The sequence below is a fragment of the Psittacula echo genome (genome assembly GCF_963264785.1).
Source record: "Psittacula echo genome assembly, chromosome: 2".
Taxonomy (NCBI): Eukaryota; Metazoa; Chordata; class Aves; order Psittaciformes; family Psittacidae; genus Psittacula; species Psittacula echo.
This window is the reverse complement of record NC_137737.1, coordinates 156,984,535-157,004,638: the sequence shown is the minus strand read 5'-3', so window position 1 is coordinate 157,004,638 and position 20,104 is coordinate 156,984,535. Positions and strand designations below refer to the sequence as shown.

Genomic DNA, 20,104 nt, shown 5'->3' with positions numbered 1-20,104 from the left:
TTGCTCTGAAGATGTAGGCCACAGGGAGAATGTACTGGCACTTGGTGTCTTCTGCTAGTTGACGTTGTCCAGAAGCCTGTGGGCTAGAAAGAACAATTCTTTATTTATTGCCTGCTGCTTTGTGCTGGAGCATTGATCTCTTCCTCTTTGGTTTTCTGGTATTTTGTTCTTAGTCTTTCACACATTCTTATTTGAAACATGGTCTTAATGTACAAAGCAAGATCCATTTATATCTTGTTTCTCCTTTTCATCTCTTGACTGCAACACCTGCTCACACCATTGGTGTCTGGGAGTCATTCTGGTCTCTGTGGATCATATCACCTCTGACACTATGAAGAGATCATGTCTCTTATTTTGTGGAGGTCAAAAAGTAACCAAGATAACCAAGAGGGCTGTAGATTTGTAGCTGATTATTTATTCTAGGCAAAATAATCATACACTGGTTTGGGTTGGAAGGGACCTTTAAAGCCAACCTGGTTCCAACCCCCAACAGGCAGGGGCAGCTTCCACTAGATAAACGGGTTGACTTGAGAATTAACATTTCTTGAATTCTTTTGCAGTAAGTGACAATTAGTCAATAAAAACCATGTCTATATTAGGTCTGCTAAACAAAATGAGATTACAGTTTGAAGCAGTGCTGTTTATCTAACACTGACTCCTTCGTAAAGTATTTGATTTCATACTTCAACACTAAGAAGCAATCTGGTACAGTGGGATCCCTAAAACATCTGAATCATCATATATGGGACTTTAAATACGACCAAATATGACTGCTCCCTTATTTTTGCTCATCTCTATTGAAGCAGCCCTAGCTCTGATAGCCCACCTTGGTATATACAGTGTGCTGTGGGTAGAATGTGTGGAGGCTGCTCCCTAGGAGACCAAGAGACCCTTCAGAGAAGGGCTGCATCCAGAATTATGTGAAAGGTGTCATATTTGAATCCTTGACAATATGTGGGCACAGTTTATATATGGTCAGAGTGAGAGAAAATAACAGAAATGGAACATGTGCAGAAAAAATTGGGAATGCAAGAAAATAGTTCCTGTGAGGGTGGTGAGACACTTGCACAGGGTGCCCAGAGAAGCTGTGGCTGCCCCATTCCTGGCAGTGTCCAAGGCCAGGTTGGACACAGAGGCTTGGAGCAACCTGCTCTAGTGGAAGGTGTCCCTGCCTGTGGCAGGGGCTTGGAACTGGATGAGCTTTAAGGGCCTTTCCAACCCAAACCAGTCTGGGATTCTGTAACTGTCTTTAAGGGTTGACTTCCAAGTGTAGAGACCTGGGATGAGCAGATGTTTGAGAGAGTGCAGGAACAGACTGAATGTGATGGGGAGCAGAGACCTCTCCCATCCCCAAGTGATCTAACTGTGGATAGCATTTTAGGGGCCATTCGAGGAAAATAACAATTTACCTGTGGGGTGATACATGCAGTCTGGTGTGTGAAGTTGGTACAGATCCAGCTTGCAGGCGTAGAGGTAAACAAGGAATAAGTGAGCTTGAGCTTTAAGAAAAGGAAATGGTGATCTGCAGATCCAGTGATCCCAGTGGATCGATATGAGTGACAACCTAAATGCACATGCTGGAGCATGCATAGGTGTGTACAGCTAGAGGTGCAACCTGTTTCAAAACAGAAATGAGGCTCTGGACAAATAAAGCATCATTATCAGTGCTACCTGTTTACTTTGCTACCAAGTTAAAAGAGAAGCAACCTCAAAACTGATTTTGATGTGTCCCATGACCACTTTGCTGTATGCTGTAGTGCAGGTAGTCCAGCAAGTGGTTAATGAGTTGTCCTAAGTAGTCTTATCTATACTTTCTTTGCATAAAAAAGGTAAGAATTATTTTTCCTGTTTGCTCTTCAGCTATTTCCATTCCTTCCAATTGCTCATCAGGTTATTTCTGGGCTCTATCAAGTATCATTTTTCTACAGGCTGCATTATTAGCAGAACAGTTCATTAAATCTGACACAGTTGAGTAAAGAACCTTCAGTAGTTGATATCGAAGATAATGCTGGAACAGGTGTTAGATATAACTGAAGTTCTGCTTACATCAGTTCTGCTTCCCTCCGGTGCTTTCCTCGTGGTTTGCTGAGTTTTTGGGGATAACCAGCAAGTCAGTTACCTTTATTTGTTGTGCATCATCTAATTCAACAGTGCTGTAGCTTGACTGAAGAGCTTTCAGCTTCCATACTCCAAAACATGCTTAATGAGCAGCTGAGACAGACATAGAGGTTCCTTATATATAGACTCCTCTACCCCCATAATATCAGGAGACTAGGAGCTGCAGCTTTTGAGTCTTCCTTATCTCCTAGAAAACACTACCAGCCTTTCTCCTATCTTGCTCTAACGGTTCTTAACAGAAAGCCAGTGTGAAAGTTGAACTTCTTTATGAAACCCAGCCTGTAGACAGCCCAAAGATGTGGGTTTCTTTTGGTTTTGTGTTGGGTTTTTTGGGGGTTTGTCTGGTTAGTTAGGTCCTGAAAAGAAAAGGCTCAACTCCCCGTACTCCTTTTCTTGCTGTGATAATATATAATGTAAATAAAATACTTAAATTCTGTGGAGATCTGTCAATGATTCATATTGGATGTTTTCCACATTCTTTTTGAATTACTGGTATTTGAATTACTATTTGTGGAGATCCTGTTTCCTGCACCATGGGGTGTCCCTTCTCCAAGTCTCCCATCCTCCCACTTCAACTTGCAGTCCCAAAAGGGTACATTACCCATTTACAAGCCCAGTTACAGGCCACCAAGGTGGCTATGGGGAAGGAGACCATGGCATGCCAAGAGAGGCTAAAAGAATCAGGTTTGTTTTGAAGAGAACACTGGTCTTCTGGCTGTCTACAGTTACGAGAGGGGAAGCTATGGAGAAGGCAGAGCCAGACTTGTGGCAGGTGCACCAGAACAGGGCAATGCGCAGAAGCTGGAGCTTCCCAGTTGAGTAAAAGGCAAACTTATTTTACTATGGGGGTGATCAAACATTGGAGCAGGTTAAGAAATGTTGTGGAAATTGTCTCCTTGAAGATACTTCAGACTTGACTGGACAAGCCAACCAGGTCCCTGCCTATGTTATTCTATGCTGATGATACTCAGCACCTCTACAGCAGCTCCTGGAAAGCCTTTTCCAACAGATGTGTCTGTATATTTGCCAGTCTTGATTCTTCTTAACTTGGTCATGATGAGTCTGTCTGTCGTTTTCTTTGCTTCCTGCAGTTCTGGAGGCAAAATAGCTGATCGCTGGTTGAGGACAAGTTAGTAAACCCCAATTTTTGTATGGGGCAGTGCCTCCTTTCTGTGTCTGTGTGATGTAACTGTCAACGAGTATGCACAATGGTTGTATAGTTGGTGCTGCCTGCAAGGCTGGGGTTGGCAAAGCAAGGTAGATCACATCAAGTGCTGCAGGAGAACTGAATTACATATTGAATTGCATTGACATTCTGTATACAAACATGAAATTTGGCCTTTTCTTCAATACTTGGGTATCAAGCCATCAGTGTACCTAAAATACTTTGAAATGCACATCTGTTACTGCACAGCAATATCTGAAAACACTTATAGTGATCCAGGAGAGCTGCCCTGTTGTCTGATACTAGCAACCTTACCTGAAAGTGGAGCTTCCAAATAAGGTGTCCTTCCTCCTTTCCTTCCTTCACTTTAGTTTCATTTAAAGAATGGTTTTAGAGAGACAACCTATCAACCAACGTAGGTTGCATTAGCCCAGTGCTAAAGTATACCTTCAGTTGTGAAAACATCACCTGATTATTAAATATGTGTTAGGACTTGCACACAGGGAAACTTAGTGATATAATTACGCTGGTATAATTATGCTCAGATGATTTCCTGTGTCAACAAGCCCTTAGATGCAACTAGTTTGGCCCCTTATTTAGTAACTTGTTGGGCCTCTGACTGCACGTTAAAATTGCATCATTCTTTGCTAAAAGAAAGTGTCCATGTGCAAGTTTAGTGCTGACTGGCAGTGCTGCTGGGTGCTGAGCAGAGCAGCAGGTAAGCTATAAGAAATGACGGAGAACGAAGGACAAAAGAAATCATAGAATAGTTAAGGCTGGAAGGGACCTTAAGATCATCCAGTTCCAAACCGCCTGCCATGGGCAGGGACACCTCACACTAAACCATGTCAGCCAAGGCTCTGTACCATGAAGGCTCTAAGTGTGGGAAATGGATATAAATGGTCCTGAAAAATCATTATCATGTAATTGCGTGGATTTTGGAGTGGAGGAGCTGAACCACAAGTGTGGCTCATTCATACCTTATATACTAGAAGTGTCTTGGCCAGCTGACTGCTTGAGTCACTCTTATCTCCAGTTTTGACCCACAGTAACGTGCTGGAGTAAGTACACACAGAGACAGCCTTGGGTTGTTTTCAATTTGCAAAACTCAGTGTTTGTACTAAAGCAGCATTGCTGTGGCTGCGCAGAGTGCCTCTATCACCACCTTTCCCTTGCCATCCCTTTCACCAGAGTAATTTTTTTTGATTATGAATTTAATTTCCAGAAACTGCCACAAGGCTTATTTTTCTAATATCTGTCTCTTCAGGTTTCTTTTTCATTGTTATAAATCATAGAATGGTTTGGGTTGGAAAGCACCTTAAGATCATCCAGTTCCAACCCCCTGCCGTGGGCAGGGACACCTCACACTAAACAATGTCACCCAAGGCTCTGTCCAGCCTGGCTTTGAACACCGCCAGGGATGGAGCATTCTTTGGGCAGCCTGTTCCAGTGCCTCAGTACCCTCACAGGAAAGAACTTCTTTCTTATATCTAACCTGAACTTCCCCTGTTTCAGTTTGAACCCATCATCCCTTGTCCTATTGCTACTGTCCCTGATGAAGAGCTCCTCTCCAGCATCCTTGAATCACAGGGGTGTTGAGATTGATAACTCTGACTGTTTAGTTTATGTAAATTGGATGGACTATAATAGAAAGTCTGAGTTTTTCATGATAAAAATAAGCCTTAAGACAGTATACTGGCACCTCATTATTCAATACCCAGCTTACCTGAATGCACACCTTTAAAATGGAGCTCCTGATGGTCCCAGTCATCACATCAAGGCTGAAACATTTTCATAATTCAAGTTACCATCTAGAAAATGGGTGAGGAGCTTCTGGTATCTCTCATTTGGATATTCTGGTGTATGAGTCTTCATGTTTTAATTCATTCTTTCCTTGACAGAGCTTTAAAAGTAAAATCCAGGTATGCATTTTCCAGTGCTTTGAAACACTGTGAAAGCGTCATCTGTGTTCATGAAAGGAGTCTCTGAAAAATGGGAATGGAGCAAATAATGTGTGTTGGGGTATGAATTTTGGGCAGGTTTCCTTGGGCAGGGCATCACCCCAAGCTCCAGTGACCTGCAGTATCCTCTGTAACACTCCTCACCACGCTTAAAACCTTCATAGTAGGAACCTTAGTGCTAAGAGAAGCGTTCTTAATTCTGTATGTCTTCTGTCACATTTAAAAGTGAGTGATGGGTGTTATGCAGTGCTTGAACAAGAAGTTGGGGCAGCTCAATCACTTTGAACACAGCAGTTGTGTTTTGTGATTGTGACTCATGCTTTTCTCTTTGATAGAAAAGAGTAATAACGCTCTATCCTCTCCTTTCCACACCAAATTCAGTGTTTTGTGACTTTATGCTTCACAGTTGGGTGCTGTAATACTTCTTATACAAGATAGTTTGATTTTACATTCTTAATTTGATGCAGTAGTCCAAAAAGTGAATTCAGATCAACAGTTGTAATACTTAGTTTTTCCTCTTGAAGTTCAATTCGCATCCCTCAGTTCTGTAGTTAACACATACGTGTCTGTTTTATGCGGCAAAAATATAGGTTGACTGCTTATCGGGTCAGTGCTGCTTCTTAATAAACAGCACTTATCTCTTTGAAACAACACCCTGCCCTAAATAAGTTTGTCTGGGGAGCTGAGCCAGAAATAGCTTCTTGGGTTTTATTGGAGGGTAAAAAAGAAATCATTGGAAAAGAAGTTTAATGTGAAACTAGAGGGTGGTGGTTATCCTGCGTTCAGAACAGCTTGAATCTTGGTTTTTTCTCTCCCTCACATGTACAGGTTGAAGAACTGTGTGATCGCATCTTTCCCAATAGGAAGCATTTCTTGTTATTCTCAAAAGTGAATATATGCCCTCACTTGTATTTACTGTTTGTCACTAAACTCCAGTGGAGGAATGTAATCCTGTTGTTGAGCAACGTGTTTTTGTGTTGATCCCTGAATGCTTACAGATAGAGGAGCTTCATTACACCCCTGTGAGAAGTACTAATCAATCCCATTTTAATACAGAGAGAGGAGGATGTGTTGCTTAATTACAAAACTACTTGATTTTGGAGCATAAATAGGTTGGGGGGGGGGTCCCCCCTTCAATGATGCTCTTCTTTATACTTCCAAATCTTGTAAGCTTTGGTTTCTTTCTGTATTTCTGAAAACTAGTCACGATGTGCCAAATTTGGCACAGAAAAAGGAAGTGGAATTGGGATGTGGCAGTAGATATGGTAGTGTTAGAAGGCATGGAAATAGACAGCAAAGAGAAGGGAAATGCTTACTATTGATGGTAGTTGACCAGGTAATGGTGGTAATGCAGCTAGGATGCAGTGTGTGCAGAAAATGAAATGTTAATATACAGATGCCAGGAGCCTGGGCAGAAAATTGAAATACGGGGTTCATGGAATCATCAAATCCAGGGATCACCAAAAACCATAGAATAATGTTAATGACTAGGACATGGCTTTCAAATGGGAACGTTCTGTTATGGAAAGATGAAAGTAAAGATGGAAGTACAAGTGTAGTGATGAAATGCAAAGGATGAAGCAGCAGAATGGCCGAAATCATTGGTGGGAGCCCCTTTTAATGGTAAATCATGGTAAAAAATTATGGTAAACAGGAATCTGGTGGAGTAGAAATGAGTGCTTGTTGTACATCCCCTAGATCTGATTTGGAGGTGGGCAATAGAAACCTTTTGTGATATTGCAAGTATAGGTATTTGTGGGAGTATTTCAATGTTACTTTCCAGCTGATAATGCTGTAAATAACTTGGTTACTTGTCAGATCCACAGCAGAAGGTTCTTTCCTCTTAATGACACAGAAACTCTGCGAATTTGTCATGCCAAGCAGAGGGATGTGGTGACTGTGGAGGCCACCTGAGGGAGTTAAATCACCTTCAGAATAATATGTGAAGTAAGCAGAGGTCCTGTAAGTGTTGGGAAATGATGAGAAATCCGTGTCTTGGAAGTCAGGATGTGCAGGAATTCATAAAAATGAAAACTCCTAGAGGTTGAGCTGAATTATGAAGATATGAAGACAGGCTGAGAAAGTTGGGGCCGTTCAGCCTGGAGAAGAGAAGGCTGCACGGAGACCAAGCAGCCTTCCAGTATCTGAAGGGGGGCTATAAGGATGCTGGGGAGGGACTCTTCATCAGGGACTGTAGTGATAGCACAAGGGGTAACGGGTTCAAGCTTAAACAGGAGAAGTTTAAATTGGATATAAGGAAGAAATTCTTTACTGTGAGGGTGGTGAGGCACTGGAATGGGTTGCCCAAGAGAAGCTGTGAATGCTCCATCCCTGGCAGTGTTCAAGGCCAGGCTGGACGGAGCCTTGGGTGCCATGGTTTAGTGTGAGGTGTCCCTGCCCATGGCAAGGGGGGTTGGAACTGGATGATCTTAAGGTCCTTTCCAACCCTATTCTATGATTAGAGTCAGCAAAGTATTTCAGCTTGCCTTCAGGGATGTGAATGGGAAAGGTCAGATGCAGATGGGCTGCTTGCGGTGAGCACTGAGTAATGCAGCTTTTGTTTGAAAACTAAGATGTTTTGCCTCATTTTCCAGTACAGGTGTTGACAGTGCAAAGGTGAGATGGATAAGTTGTAAGAATAGTACTAAAATGAGAATTGCATTGAAAGCAAAACTGAAGGAGTTGGTGGACTTAAATTGGGGAGGCAGAAAAAGCCTTTATCACAGAAATGTGATGGTTTAGGTCATGGAAATACAAGAATTTAGCAACAAACATTTTGTACATATTGACAGAGATAGTGTTGGAGGATCACAGACTTTAAGGGCAATGCTGAAGAAAGGGAGGGGAAAAAAAGAAAACCCCAAATTGAGCCTTTGTAATGTGACACCAGAAGGGTGTATGCCTCAGAATGCATTTGGAAGATCTGAAACAAGCTTCCCAAAAGTAAAATAAATGAGAAAACACAAGATATTTTTAAATAGAACAACTAACATCGCCCCCCAAATCGTATCCCCCGTGTCAAACCAAATTGTCTGGATCCTGATGAAATACCTGTATGTGAGGAAATTGGTGCTGAAAGTCAGATTAGTAGAATGGTAAAAATAAATGAGGAGGTTGAGGCCCCCAGCACAAGAGGGACGTGGAGCTGTTGGAGCGAGTCCAGAGGAGGCCACGGAGATGCTGCGAGGGCTGGAGCAGCTCTGCTCTGGAGCCAGGCTGAGAGAGCTGGGCTGGGACAGCCTGGAGAAGAGAAGGGTCCTGAAGGGGAGACCTTAGAGCAGCTCCAGTGCCTAAAGGGGCTGCAGGAAACCTGGAGAGGGGCTTTGGACAAGGGCCTGTAGGGACAGGCCAAGGGGAATGGCTTTAACCTGCCAGAGGGGAGACTGAGCTGAGCTCTCAGGCAGAAGCTCTTCCCTGTGAGGGTGCTGAGGCGCTGGCCCAGGGTGCCCAGAGAAGCTGTGGCTGCCCCATCCCTGGCAGTGTTCAAGGCCAGGTTGGACACAGGGGCTTGGAGCAACCTGCTCCAGTGGAAGGTGTCCCTGCCCGTGGCAGGGGGTTGGAGCTGGAGGAGCTTTTGAGGTCCTCTCAGCTTAAACCCTTCCATGACTCTGTCATGAGTGGGAAACTGGCCATGGGGGGTGTTGAAGGATAAAATAGGAAATGATGCTACTGAGTTTAGGAATGGTCATGTTCGTTATTTCATTAATGATCTTTACGTAAATGTTAGCAATAAGTACTTGAAATTTCATCATGGGGCATATAAGGCCTTGTCCACACAAGAAGGACGTGAGCATCATACAGAAAAAAGCAGGATAATAGATGGTGGGTTAAAAAAAGATCTATTAAAGCTCATGTAGCTGGGAGTTAATAGTGAAATGGGAGACGGGCACGTGTCTGACTGGTCACTGATGGCCAGAAGCTGCCGTTAACAAGGCAATGGTACAACAGGTAAATGCAGTTTAGGGCTTATTAATCTTATTTCCAATTCGGAGATTAAAGTATCGGTGTGGTTGTGCTGGACCTTGATGGGACCTCATGTAGAGTAACAGTTGCTCTTGTTCAGGAGAGGTGTGCTGTAAAAAGAACTGGAAGGATGAGAACGAAGCCTTGTTTATGAGAAGCCACTGGTAGAAGTAGTATAGACTAGAATGAAGAATTAAATGAGAATTTGTTTAAGATCTTAAAATACAATAAGGAATATTTAATCTTAAGATCAATGAGCGTAACCTAACAGTGAATAAATAAAAATGGAGCATGAGAGCACCACAGTTCTGGAACAGCTTTCCAGTAGAGAAAGCAAGGGTAGAAGAGTGGTGACTGATGTGTTAATGAAGGGATGTGTATTATTTCTGGTGCTAGCAGAGGACTGAATGGGATAAACCCAGGAAACCACACCTCGAGTTTTACACAGGGAGTGAGAAGCCTCTGTGTTACTTCACACGTGAAGATTTTGCTGCAAGTTGTTACTGTTCTAGAGGGTGGAAACGCTGAGTCCTGATGCTGCAGAGTTTTGCGTACTCGAGTTGGTACCTTATGTGCTTCTCTGTGAATTTTTAGTGGAATTTCCTAGATTGAAACAACCACAGGCAGCTATTTTCCTTCTGCTTCACATTGTCTAATCTATGGCTGATGTTGAGCTCAAGAACACAGTACAGCAGACTGTTTGCTCTATTTCCTTTCTGTTTATAGGAAGCAGTAGACACAGTTTAATTCTAACACGTATCATTTTCCAGAGAGCTGCAGCGTGTAGGGAACAGCTCCTGTGCTGCATTCCCCTCTTTGACAGGCTGTGCAGTATGTCATTAGAGCAAAATATGTATAGCTGAAATGCATACCTTGTACTTGCTTTAGATGCATGCAACTCATCCAGATGTGATTGCAGAGGTGGTTTAAGTGGTAGGAACTTCTTTCTTATAGGTGTTTGCTGAAATAAATGTGGTTAGGTGAATGGTTTTGGTGTGTGGTTTGAAGCTGAGGTTCTTCCCTGCAACGGAGATCTGGTTCTCACTTTGCCAATGCCCACTTCGTCTCTGAAATTCCCACCTATTCCTGTACTTGTAGTATAGGAAAATGCAACTGATTTTAAGGTTTTGTTCAATAATCAAGGCTTGGTGAGCTACCATAGGAAGAAGGCAGAATTCATGGACTCCTGATAGCAGTGGGTTCTTTTGAGTCATGTTTTTCCCCCAGTTTTTACATTGTTTAACAAAAGTTACTGGTTTAAATGTGCTGTGCTTCATTGTTCAAATAGCCTGTAAATGTGTTTAACTGCCAGTTTGGTATAACTGATAGCTAATTTGTACTTGCTTTATTTTCAGTGCTTGCACCTCCTCCACCGTTGCCACCACCAGTACAGGGATATGCCTTTAAACCCCCTCCTCGACCAGATTTTGGCACTTCTGGGAGAACAATCAAACTGCAGGCCAACTTCTTTGAAATGGACATTCCTAAAATAGATATCTACCATTATGAATTGGATATAAAGCCAGAAAAATGCCCTAGAAGAGTTAACAGGTAATAACTCTGCTTTGCTTTTCCTCAGTTTTCCTTTGAAATGCTGGAGAGTGTGTTGTCTTCATTGATGGCTTGCAGGATGTGTCTGTCTTCAGTTGTTGTTTGTGCTGATAGCTTCCAACTTGGCATATCCATCAACAGGCTTCAAGTCTTTCTGTATCAATTCAATATCTGAGTGTTAATCATCCCTTATTTTGATTGAACTTGTCAGCATCTTAAGATGCTGCTGATCAAAGCCACTGTGACAGATGGATAAAGTGTACTAACTCTAGTGGAGCGAGGTCAGTATAAGCCAACTTGATAAATACAATTCTTCGTATTGCTTGGTTAAATATTGAGTGCAGTTGGCTGACAAGTCCTTCAGCAGGGAGCTGGTGTTACCAGCTTGTTTTTGTAACTTCCCCTGCTGACAGGGGAGGCAAAACCCACTTGTTTGTGCTGCTGCAATAAGATCGTGGAGGAACTAAATTCGGTAAGAAATTGTCCTTCATTAGTGGATTCTATATAAGAAAAAAATATGCTTCTGAAAACAGATAGCAAGGTGAAAACATGGATCAGTTGGTGAAGGAAACAAGCAATTAGGTGTTGTATTTTGCATATGTGCCCTATTAGTCAGTGTGGCAACCTCATTGACTTGAAAGAGCGGTGTTGCCAGAAGTGAAACTTGAAAATAAGACTTGGCAATAACTGGAAACCACAAGTGTCATCATCTTAGCTACCTACATCTTGACTGTGGAGGATCGGAATGGCGTGTTTCTGTATTCAAGAGCAAAACCTTTCCTTATTAGAAACAGGTCACATGGGTGGGATATGCAGTCAGGAACATGAGCAAAGCGTGGAGCCACTCGAATGCTGAGGTTTGCTTAACGTGAATTAAGAAACTGGAGTACATTATCAGTTGCGATCCGAAAGAATCAGTAATGATACATTTTCATAAAGCAGCACCACTTTGCTGTCCTTTTTTGATCTATTAGCAGTTTAATTTTTAAGCTAGTTGAGAAGTGAATTCAATTTTAGAAGCAAACACTTGTACGTGTATTAAGCCAAACTCTCTCTTTGCCCAAGGGCAGCGCTGCTAATTATACTGAGCTACTGTTACTGCATTGGGGCACTGAAAAGTGTTTGCAGCAGTCAGTTTTTTCATAGTGGGAGCCATGAGAGCTTTGTTTTCATTAACTGGTACCCCTGCCACCAGCTCCAGCCCTGGCAATTGCTGCTGTCTGGTGCAGATTGCCATGTTATGTAGCTTCTCTGGGAGCTGAGTGCTGCACCACTCCTGTGTGTGTTGTAGCTCAGTGTGGTCACCCCCATGATGGTCCAGCATGTGGGTACTTGCTCACCAATGGCAGAGAGCTTAATTATTAAATCATAAAGCATTTTTTCTCACTGAAGAGGCAGATTATATTCAGTAGCAAGTTCTTTCTCAACTGACAGCTTCTGACCTGCTCTGCTTTGTCAGGTTAATCACTCCCTCTGTTGTGGTAACAGGAGCAAGTATAAATCTACATATATTAAATGCCTTTTGCAGTAGACAAAGATGTCATAAATGCATTTGTCAGTGGTATGGTGCATATTTCTCAGTGCAGTGTGGGAAGAATACAAATTGGATTCATTTAATGAAGTGCATGTTTTATTTCTTTTAAGTGCTTATGCCTCTATGTGTCCTGTACATGTACATGTACTCACCTGCGCCTGTGTTTGTGAGCTGTGATATTTCAGTCCTAAATGGATACCTGTATTTTCATGTGTACTTATACGTATGTATATAGGATTATGCAGGGTGCACATGCAGTGCAATTCTAAATTCTGTTTATTCATCTGACTTACGTTTTTCTAGTATTTTTGGTTATGTAATTCAGATGTATATTTATAGTAAATTGCTTTTGTCATTACTTTATATGTCGTAGCCTCTAGAAAGGATAGAGAGAGATTTTATGTTCATTTACACTGTTCCCTCATCTGTCCCAGCTTTGTCCTTCAGTTTTATTCTATAACTTACTACAGCTTGGACTAAGGCCCTGCAGACCTGCTGCAGGGATGTGTACATGGAAGTTCCTCACTGATGAGACAGGAGCAGGACTGGAAAACACACGGCTGAGAAAACGTGGTGTTGTGCCAGATTAATACAGTCTGGCGACAGTTCTTCATGTCTTGCAGCAAAGCCAGATCTATTTGCATAGCTGGATAGAGTGGGCAGTGTCAGTTTGGTTCTGCCCTGTGGATGCCCTTGGTTTAATTCAGGAGGACAGCAAGGACTCATCCAAGGTTCAAGATGAACCCTGCGGTTGCTGGCCCCAGGTTCTTGGTGTGTTTGCGTGATCTCAGTAGAATAGTAAGTTCCAAAGGGTTGAACTTAGTGAATTGGTAAATCAATCTTCTTTTAACTTCACATAGACAAAATAACTTAGTTTTTATTACACTTCCTCCACCCACAGCTGAGAACCACCATTGCTAAATGTGGTTTAAAGCTTGAAAAGCTTAAGCAGAAGTGTTCATTTTTATACAAAGTAGTTCACAATCGGAAGAACTTGCTCAGTGAGAGAATGGGTTTTCCATTGCTCAATCCTTAACTCAAACTTGAAAAATACCTCCTTCCTCCCACCCTCCACATTGGGTACTTGTTCAGTCAGACATTGCAGACCTGAGACAGGTATTACTGGGTCAGGTTTTACTCGTACTTCTCTGTAGGTCAGACAAGTTTCTTTCAGTGGTCACGTCTTAAAGCCTTGGGACACAGCAAAGAAATTGGCAATTGAAACAGTTTTCCTTCTTTTCTTGAATGAATTCAGAGCTTTATCTCAGAATTTTGCTGTAATATCCAACTGGATGCTGGGTTAATGACCTTTCCAACTCAAGGCATATGAAATAGTCACCTGCAGCATCTCTGAGCTGCTATTTGACAGCAGCACTGAAGGAACAGTGGTTTCCTTTCTGTGTCACTTTAACTACTTAATGCCCTTTTGCCCCAAGCTGTGCGTTAAGGATCTTGTAGGCAGCATTTGTAGACTGCTGATGGCTTTCAGGTTTTACAGCCTGAAGGATGTCTCTCTGGGACATTTTGACCAAGGACCCTCGGCATCAAAGCGTGTTGTTTTACCAACAGCCCTCTCATCAGCTGGTGAACTGCTTTGCATGACCAGTGAGTAAACACTGTGGTTTCACAACTTTGTGAGTGGTTACCTCATTCATACAAACACATAACCTAATTCCACTACGCTTAAATGAATGTGTATTTTTAATATGCACAGGTCCCGGTGACTGCACATAACCAGTTTTGTTGGATGGAGCCCAGATTTGCTGCGTACTTGAAAAAATTGCATTTAAAAGTGATCTTTCTCAGTGCAATGCAAAAAGTTTGCCTATCACTCATCACGGAATTCTCATCCTTACACTTAAGGCTGTGAGCTTGGATTTGAAAGCTTCTCCAGCTGCCGAGCTTTTGGTCCATGATCCTTACAGCAGAAAGGGCTGTAAGATGAGGAGCAGAAGCCCCAGGAGAATACCAAGCACCTCTCATTTTGAGTTTGAGAGAGCACAAGGTTTCGCTTTACCACTTTCAGTAGATCACAGAAAAGAGGAAGGAAAGTTTCAATCTGAAACAGCTAAAAATAGTTGCTTTAAGAAAACAGTTTAGTCTGTAAAAAGGTTGCTTTGATTCAGATCAAATAAATCTTGCATTTAGTACCCTGCAGTGGACAACCCTTTCATTTACCTAATGCCTCTATTCATAAATATTAGTGTTAGTGTTCGTCTGCTGCTTAACATTACAAGTCAAAAGCTGAATTAACATATTCTTTTTGTATTTTCAGAGAAATAGTGGAGCATATGGTTCAGCACTTTAAAACCCAGATTTTTGGGGATCGCAAACCAGTGTTTGATGGAAGAAAAAACCTTTATACTGCTATGCCGCTTCCCATTGGGAGAGATAAAGTAAGTTTTAAATAGAAAAGTTTCCAATTGGAGGTTTTCATGTAATATTTGCAGAGCCTTTCTAACTACTGATAAAACCTGATCTTCTGTTTCTGGAATAGACATATCCTTGCCTGTTGCTGCTTTGCTCAGAGTGTGGTTTGCCAGGACGGGAAGCGTGAGCTTGTTGCAGTCAAAGGCGGTCACTCCCCTCTCCATATCCTTCTTTCCTGCCTCTCTTTCTCCCCACTTGCATGGTTTCTCCTGGTTTGGTGGTCTGGATCAACTGCCCAAGGCAGCGGACAGGTTCCATACTGGCACTACAGAGAAAGTGAAAGCACAGTTGGGTTTGGCTGAGGGGAGCAGAAGCTGTTGTGTCAGCTCCTTAATCTCATCAAAGCCCACTGTAAGCTGATTCTTGCTCTCCACTGGCTGGGAGAAACTCCTCCATCCCTTCATTGCCTGTATGGAACCTCTTCCCTAATCCTGTATGATGTGAAAGCCGCATTATTTTAAACTGCATAGGTTGAGACCTGCTGCCTTAGCCCTGGGGCACTTGAAGAGGACTCTTCTGTTTCCCAGCTCTGTATGTGGGGCAGTGTCCTCTCTGGTCACTCTGGTTGTAGCAGCGAACTGTACCCCCATCTGTGCTCATTGACTTGTGAAGCAGAAGGAGCGGTGTTGGAAAGTGTTGACGCACAAACCCTATAAAATAATTAAGCCTACACATCTGTGGTCTAATATCAGATTGGATTTTCTGTGGCCTTGTTTATTTAGATGAACACTTGAGGATAGTCCTTGTTACGTGTTTGTAGCACAGTAATCCCATTTCACCCTTCTGCTGTGGGTGTGAGGTGAGGCCTGCACAGTTACAATGGAAGACTGTCCTATCCCATAGAATTTGACTGCCACGTAGGTAACAAAAAGTAAAATGTAAGACAGAAAGGTAAATAGCAATGTGGAAACTTGCTTATGTGATTAAACCTGTGAAAAGAGCTTAGGTCACCAAAATTCAGTAGCAGTGTGCTTGCTATAAAATAGCTCTTGCTATTTTTTGCTGTCTCATGTTGTATCCCTGTGCAGAGCTTGACATAGTTCTACCTGTATCAAGCTCTTGATCTCATATGTGTAAATTTAATTTCCCCCAAATATATTTAAGTGAATGTCATGCAGTAAAGGTCAGTCTCTATTCCAGTCTTTGTTATTTTTCGTTAACCGATAAGGTGACATCTGGGAAAACTCTAAAGGAATCATTAAAAGCATTAGAGATTATTTCCGCCCCCCCTACTTCCACATGCTGTATTCCAGTTCCTACAGATTTGCCACATAAAACTGCAAAGTATTTGCCAAAGGTGGAATGAGACCTGATGTCTCCTAAGGGTTTAAACCAGTCCGCTGGATGCAAACAATAACCTTATAACTGTAATACTTTCCAGGTTCTGGTTGACTGCCCATATATTTTACAACAAGCTGGAAGTTCTGCATTAAATAAGTAAAGGCAAATAGAAAAATGGTTTATGGAGGATAAACAAACTGAGATCAAAATAATCCTTGGATCTGATGAAAGTGTGACCCTGCTCTGGTTAGGAACTGCCTTTCTCCTTCTCGTGTTCCTTCTGTGCGTGAATGTTGCTGATCAAACAGGACCTGATGCTTGATGCTTTGGATTTTAAAGCCCAGATCTACTAAATCATACATGGTAAAAATGAAGTCGAATGACAGTGTGTCAGCATGAAATCCTTTTGATGCCCCAATACCTTTGTGTCCATGCAAGTGAATGGTGCGAGGTAACTTCTACCTGGGAAGAGACTGACTTGAATGATTCTATTCACCATTTTTGGTGGGACAGAATTATCCAGCCAAAGAGATGATCATTTGCAAGAGATGGTCACTGAGGAGTCTTTATAGTGGAGATTAGGACAAGATGGTTCAGAGAGTTTCATCTGTAGCTCATTTCTAGGCTTACTTTTAATAAACTCCTATTTTTCCCTGTTGCCCATGGGATGTAGGACTTTGGTTGTTCAGCCATACATAGAATCATAGAATCGTAGAATCACAGAATAGTTAGGGTTGGAAAGGACCTTAAGATCATCCAGTTCCAACCTCCCTGCCATGGGCAGGGACACCTCACACTAAACCATGCCACCCAAGGCTCTGTCCAACCTGGCCTTGAACACTGCCAGGGATGGAGCATTCACAGCTTCCCTGGGCAACCCATTCCAGTGCCTCACCACCCTCACAGTAACGAACTTCTTCCTTATATCCAATCTAAACTTCCCCTGTTTAAGTTTGAACCCGTTACCCCTTGTCCTATCACTACAGTCCCTGATGAAGAGTCCCTCCCCAGCATTCTTGTAGCCCCCTTCAGATACTGGAAGCTGTTCTGAGGTCTCCACGCAGCCTTCTCTTCTCCAGGCTGAACAGCCCCAACTTTCTCAGCCTGTCTTCATACGGGAGGTGCTCCAGTCCCCTGATCATCCTCGTGGCCTCCTCTGGACTTGTTCCAACAGTTCCATGTCCTTTTTATGTTGAGGACACCAGAACTGCACACAATGCTCCAAGTGAGGTCTCACGAGAGCAGAGTAGAGGGGCAGGATCACCTCCTTCAACCTGCTGGTCACGCTCCTTTTGATGGAGCCCAGGATGCATATATTAATGTCATTACCCTGGAGCAAAGAGCTAATGGAGGTAAATCTTCAGCTGGTTTAAATAGGATGTGGGGAAATGTAGCTTAATGAGTGAATTTTTTAAATGGTGCTAAATTGGTTTAAGCATGATTTAAACCAGTATAAAGTGTAGGTATTAGGACTTTCTTCCAGCACAATTAGATTAAGTTTTCTTGGTGGAGTTTTTTGGCTCTTCTGTAGTTAACAAATGTAACAAGTTTACTGCACATCTGATTATATTTAGAATTATATTGAAAGGATTCGTGAACCTACAGTGATTAATAGATGATCCTCAATCTCAGTGGAAGAAGACCTTGATTTACTTGCAGTGTACTTCGCTAGTGGAAGAGTTGATGCTAAATAGAATGCTGACACCAAATATGCCAACGTGTTTCCCTCCTGTTGCTCTTTAACTTAATTAATGAACTCTGGCCTCATCTCTTGTGAGTAGTGGCTCTTTTGGGGTTAGTTTGGTTCTTTTGTCCTTGCTGACAACCCTGCTTCTTTAACAACTTCTGTTACATATTCTCTGCCTGGCCTTCATGGTTATCTTCTCTGTTTTCATTCCTTCTGTATTGTACCTTGTTTTCACTCTTTAATTCCTTCATTTCTTTAGACCTTTTGAAACAAATATGGAATATGTAAATAGTAACAGAATATTTTCTTAGTTTTTAAGGAGTATTTTCAGTCCTGGAGCTGGAATAGAAATTCTCCAGTCTTGGGTCTTTTTTTTCCTCCAGGGACATGGGTACTGCAACACAGCTAATCCTGTTCTACATCTTTTTTCATAGCACTGCAGTGAAGAAGTTCTGTAAATTGAAACCAGGAGGGGGGGAAATTAAAGTAAATCTTTTGGTTTTAGATTAAGGATACCAAAGCTGTTAATAATCAGAGCAGTTTTGCATTAACAGTATCAGGAGTAATAGAAAATATGAAACTTGATTTGGAGGAGAAGTTTAGAGGAAAATGCAGTTCAGGTGTGACAGATGTCTTCCATCTGCTCGAAATAAGATGCAAGTTGAAGATCTTTTGATGGTGTGGTGGGAAATGAATGCTTCACAGAAGGCTTCCAACCTTTGCCAGCTGAAAACCTGTACCTTTGTTTGCACAGCTTTCCAGCAGAGTTAACCTTCTGGGCCAGATTCAGACCAGTGACCCCACAATTAGAGCCTCCAGTTCCCATTGCCTTCCCACAGCCATACAGCTCCTTCCTCTGCTCAAGTCTCCTGGTGAATGGTGTTTGTACAGGAGGAGGGATGTGGCTGTAATACTAATTTTGTGTGCTCACTCTAAACTGTGAACTCGTCTTTTTGCATACAGGAACACTTGTTATTTGTGTTTTATCTTTCCTTCCTGTTGTTTGACTGGGAAGCTAACTGTCGCCGAACACCAGATGATTGCATATATTAGCTTGCTGTTACCGATGTATTATATTTGCTAGCCCACTAATTACAGTTTGTCTGTTAACTGGATGCCTTCTATATGTAAATTGTGAGCTCCCTAGGACAGGAAAATGCACTGATTTTGTTTATATCCAGCACAAAAGATACTGTGATCTTGTTATTCCTTGTAGTCACTCCCAGCACTGCTCATCGCTTCAGACAAGCCTTAATTTTAGTCAGTTTAAGAACTTTGTGGTGCTCAGGCTTTCTTTGTTTTATAAAGAGGAGAAATGAGCATTACAACTAATTACAAGTCATTGGCTGAAGTATTTTACCAACATGTAGTTTGTCAGTGGTTTTCAGACACAAAATTCAAAGTAGGGCATGACATGTCAAAGGAGGGCCCCTGTTTGCTGTCTGATAGCATCACTGCATCGCTGCTACTTTGGGGCCATCATTTATTCTTTCTTTGGTACTTAAAAATGAGAGGGTTTGGGGTTGATGGGTTTTGTAGGGGGGTGTTTTGTTTTGGGGGTGGTAATTGGCTTTTTTCTCTTTGAAAGGTCCTGTTGAATTGTATTTTCTCTTGTTTGAACTATGAATACAGTAATAGTATTTAAAGCTCTCTGGTGCTCTGGAGAGTGAATACCAGAAATACATGAATCTTGGCAGGTAGTGACAGACCGTGTTTTACTCCAGACGTGCAGGAGCTGACTTGAGCAGTGATGCATTGCAGTGTGTTAGGTATCTGAAATCAGGTTATCGGATCTTCACAGAGACCTCCCAGTTGATATGCAGGCACTTCCAAATTATAATGTTGACTCAAAGGAGGAGGTAGATGCTAGCTGGGAAACACGCCAGCTCTCTGAAACACACCTTTGGAAAGATCTAGCTGGAAAAAGAGGTTGTACCTGATGTATGTTGTTTCTTCATCATTGCTTCTTGTCTCTTCCCATGCCTTATAGCGCTATTTAGAGGAATCCATCATCTCTTCTCTTTTCCTCTTTAAATGGAAAGAATCATCTTGGTTTGTTGTTTGGCATTGTTGCAGGTGGAGCTGGAGGTCACGCTGCCAGGAGAAGGAAAGGACAGAATATTTAAGGTGGCTATAAAGTGGATGTCCTGTGTGAGTTTGCAGGCGTTACATGATGCTCTTTCTGGTCGGCTGCCAGGTGTCCCATTTGAAACCATCCAGGCACTGGATGTAGTGATGAGGCACTTGCCTTCCATGAGGTGAGGGGAAGACCTTGACTTTGCTTAGGTGGTGGTTTTGTTATTTGAATTGCTTTAGTGCCTTTTTGGGTATGATGTGCTTTTATAGCTCAACTAAAACAATAGCTGTCTAGCAGATGGCATGCTCAGGCAGTGCAGTGATTTTCTGCTCAGCCA

General features: G+C 42.3%; 1 protein-coding gene across 3 annotated transcripts in view; it reads left to right on the top strand.

The window, feature by feature from the left end:
- Positions 1-20,104, top strand: part of AGO2 (argonaute RISC catalytic component 2) — a 69,502-nt gene that overhangs the window by 15,276 nt on the left and 34,122 nt on the right. Inside the window, exons 2-4 of one of the 3 annotated variants that reach the window (XM_080611562.1) lie at positions 10,563-10,758; positions 14,568-14,688; positions 19,767-19,948. In XM_080611562.1, coding sequence (XP_080467688.1) covers positions 10,563-10,758; positions 14,568-14,688; positions 19,767-19,948 — 499 coding nt within the window. Of the gene's footprint in view, positions 1-10,562; positions 10,759-14,567; positions 14,689-19,763; positions 19,949-20,104 lie in introns of those variants that run through there. The other 2 variants (XM_080611561.1, XM_080611564.1) reach the window with 2 other exon arrangements.